At 35.9% G+C, this 3,492-nt stretch overlaps 1 protein-coding gene across 1 annotated transcript in view; it reads right to left on the reverse strand.

Moving 5' to 3' along the window:
- The window catches only part of LOC117172090 (tropomodulin), a 171,967-nt gene extending 168,475 nt beyond the window's left edge, over positions 1-3,492 (reverse strand). Inside the window, exon 1 of the mRNA XM_033359854.1 lies at positions 3,066-3,492. Coding sequence (XP_033215745.1) covers positions 3,066-3,233 — 168 coding nt within the window. The 5' untranslated portion in view covers positions 3,234-3,492. The remainder of the gene's footprint in view (positions 1-3,065) is intronic.

Here is a 3,492-nt window from a genome sequence, read left to right on the forward strand (position 1 = left end):
ACTTTGAAATTCACCACTTTGAAGGTTTTTCCATTTTCGCAGATGACTGTCTCGTAGACAGAAAAATAAAAAAACCCAAGATTTACAGTATAAATAAATCGGTGATTTTCTTATGTTCCAACACTGCAGCCTGGGCAGCCACGCTGGCGCGGGTTCGATTCCCAAAGCAGGAAACGAGGGTGAATGTGTTTTCAGGAAACTTCGCTCCTTTTCGTTGGTATACATACTACCCCAAGATACTCTACAATTTACAATTAACCCTTATTATACAGTCGCTACTGACACCGTCAGGTGATGCGACTATAAACATTCAATTAGTAAAAAATAATTCAGGTGTACACTACGTACAATCAATCTCAAAAGTCGCCCATCTTTAAAATGATTCATAAAATAGACCAAAATAGTTCTATTATTAATTTCTGTAAATCATGACGGATGCTTCTAAATGTACTTTAGAAAAAAGAATTCAGATTGAAGTTGCTTATTTAACAGTAGTTATTTAGACTTTTAGTTTTTACCTTCTCTTTAGGGTAAGGTTACAATTTTTATTTAATCCTAATAATCAAAGGCCTCATTCTATTCTTTCAGGATTTTTTTAAAATTCGACTTGGGTGGTGTTAATTAATACTTAAACTATAAATATTTATAACCATAATAGCTGTATGATTTTTAAATTAATTTTTTCAAGAAAATCCACCCAAATACAAATTTAGAGAATCCTTCGAAGAATAAAATGAGACCTTGATCATTAGAATTAAATAAGAATTGTAACTTTTCCCTTAAGAGACAGGCAAAACTATAGAAATCTCAATAACTACTGTAAGTATTTACAGAAATTAATAATAGGTCTATTTTTGTCAATTTTATAAACAATTTCAAAGACAAACGCCTTTTGAGATTGATTGTACGTACTGTACATCCTTAACAATTCAATATCACATGCCGTACAGAAAAACATAGAAGATTCTCAATTCTTTTAATTAGTACGGCTGTCAAAAATTATTTTCAAATTTATTTGGTGCGAATTTATTGGTAAGTTTCAATAAAAATTATATGTATGCAGAACTGTCTATTCTTCCACTCCTGTTAAGTTGTGTTAAAAACTGCTGTGGAACTTTATTTGCATATTGTGATGCCAACTTTAGCTATGTAACTTATTATTCATCGCCTTTATATGATTTTCACAAATTTTAACCAGTGTATAATATTTTATTGTTGATGTAAAATAATTGTCCAAAAATGTTTTGAATTTGTATGACAAAGTCGCTGATGGTAATTATTCATAAAACAAAGGCGGGGGGGGGGGGGGGGGGGGGGGGGGGGGGTCGTCACGTCCAGACCAGGATCCCACAGCTGTATTTGACTAAGAGGATGCTTGGAAAAAAGGACCGAGGGTGACACATTTCCCTAACACGTATACACATGTTTATACGACCGTAAGGGAATATAACGAACCACACAAGGATACTCGAACCCGTGTGTAAATGCGTAACAAATATTAATTATTCAAAATTAATTAAAATCTAGGCTTTTTCATTGCTGGAACCTGTCCAAAGAACATTTCGAAAAAAATAATAGCTAGTGTGGAAAGAAATTAAAACTAGTTTATTAAAAATGAGATGTTTTGACCGTTTTGACGTGTTTCTAAGTTCTCCCCTACCAATCTGAATAGAAACAGGGAAAAACAATCTACATTGATAATCCAGAGGAAGAAAATCTAGATATCCATAAATTATTGCAAAAAATGAACCAAAATTTGCTTCTTAAAGAAAGGTGAGGGTAGCAAATTTAACAATTTGCGCACATACTTACTAAAAAGAGAAAAGTTAGTAGTACGTCAAAACATCGCATTTTCATTCAATTAGTTTACATTTCTTTCTACCGTAGGAATTACTTTCCTTGATTTTCCTTACATTTTACCAATTTCGAATTATTATGCATTGGTGCACGGTTTTAGGGTACGCTTTTCTAGTCCCTCATCTGTCCTCACTGACGTCTAAATGTATTTATGTGTGGAAAAAGGGGCGCCATCAGTCCTGCTTTCCTAAAGACTCCTAGCCAAACGTCAACGCAAGCAAATGCATTGCAGCTTGATTGGGGAAACTGTTCCAGGAGGTTGAAGTATTTGAAGAAGCAGTTAAAACGTGTCACCAATGCAGCAAAATACGGCCAAATGTCTATCAGACAAGCTGCAGGACCCTTCAAGGTACCATACACTACTTTCCGCGAAAAATTCATTGAATCTCAAATAGTTACAGAAATTGCTGAATAATTATTTAAATTTACAATTTAACTTTTAATAAATATTAAGCTGAGCGACATTATCTTACATTGATGGGTAAAGCCGCTTACATTTTACGGCATCAACATTTTTTAATGTTAGGTCTCAATCTAATTCAGCAAAATAAAATGAAGTTACCCTATAACAGAATATAGAACTATTAAACTATTTTCGCCACTAAACAAGTTTCCATGACAAACATTCACAATTATTTGAAACTTGAACGACTGGTTGCCCTCTGTTGGCAGATTTCATTTGAAATCCTCGGGTCCCCGCGTACCGCCGTTTGGCGCCATTTTCGCAATTCGAAAATGCGATTGCACGAACTTTGCAAAAGCATCCTCTATCTAAATAAATCCACCCTCGCAGATATTCAACAATAAATAAACTCGTGAAAATCACGTGCTCGTTTGCGTAGCTCGAGCGGAAAAGCTTGTCACTGATGGCTGGGTATAAAATTTAAAAATAAAAAGCCCCGTCTCGCCTTTGCGTTCCGTTGACTTCTTGGATGAGTAGGGACGTATCCCCCGCGACCTTGCGGTGCCATGAAAAACACCACGTGACCCGACCTTCCAGATTCGAGTACAATCAACTTTTCCAAAGAACTTCACAATCTCGATACTACATGATAGCAAAAGAATCAGTTTTCAAATATCAGGAACACGTCCTAATATTTAAAGACCATTCAAAAGACCCTTTTTTTAACGGCTTCAAAATAATTTTTGAAAACCTCTATACTTTACAGTCAATCAGTTTAAATTTAAAAGCTAATGAGCTTACTCACCTCTTGGATCTTATAACTGGTTCGAATAGTCCTCTTTCTAGTATGGGTAATTTCATAAGTTTCTTCGACAGTTGGTCCATCTTCATCGTAGTTTGACTCGTCATAGTTTGTCTCGTCGTTTTCCGTCGTCGATGTGACGGACGGTACAACTGCGTCCATCACTTCCATCCTGACGGTGTTTAGCGTCTTCGGTGAACAAAACTTCCTTGATCTTTTCCAAAAGGGCACGTCAAAAAAAACAGGCGATTAAGAACAAAGAAAAATTAACACTGCGCTGCTTTACGCTAGTTTTGTTTTTCTCGATGCGCGTTCTTAAAATTATAAAAGATTTTGAATAACGGGCGCACACACTGGAACCGATTAGGCTGGACTTTCAGCTTTTCCCGAACACTACGGTCCGCAAAACTATTCCGGGATTGTCTGCACG

This window comes from Belonocnema kinseyi, chromosome 4, assembly GCF_010883055.1.
Source record: "Belonocnema kinseyi isolate 2016_QV_RU_SX_M_011 chromosome 4, B_treatae_v1, whole genome shotgun sequence".
In the NCBI taxonomy this organism is placed as follows: Eukaryota; Metazoa; Arthropoda; class Insecta; order Hymenoptera; family Cynipidae; genus Belonocnema; species Belonocnema kinseyi.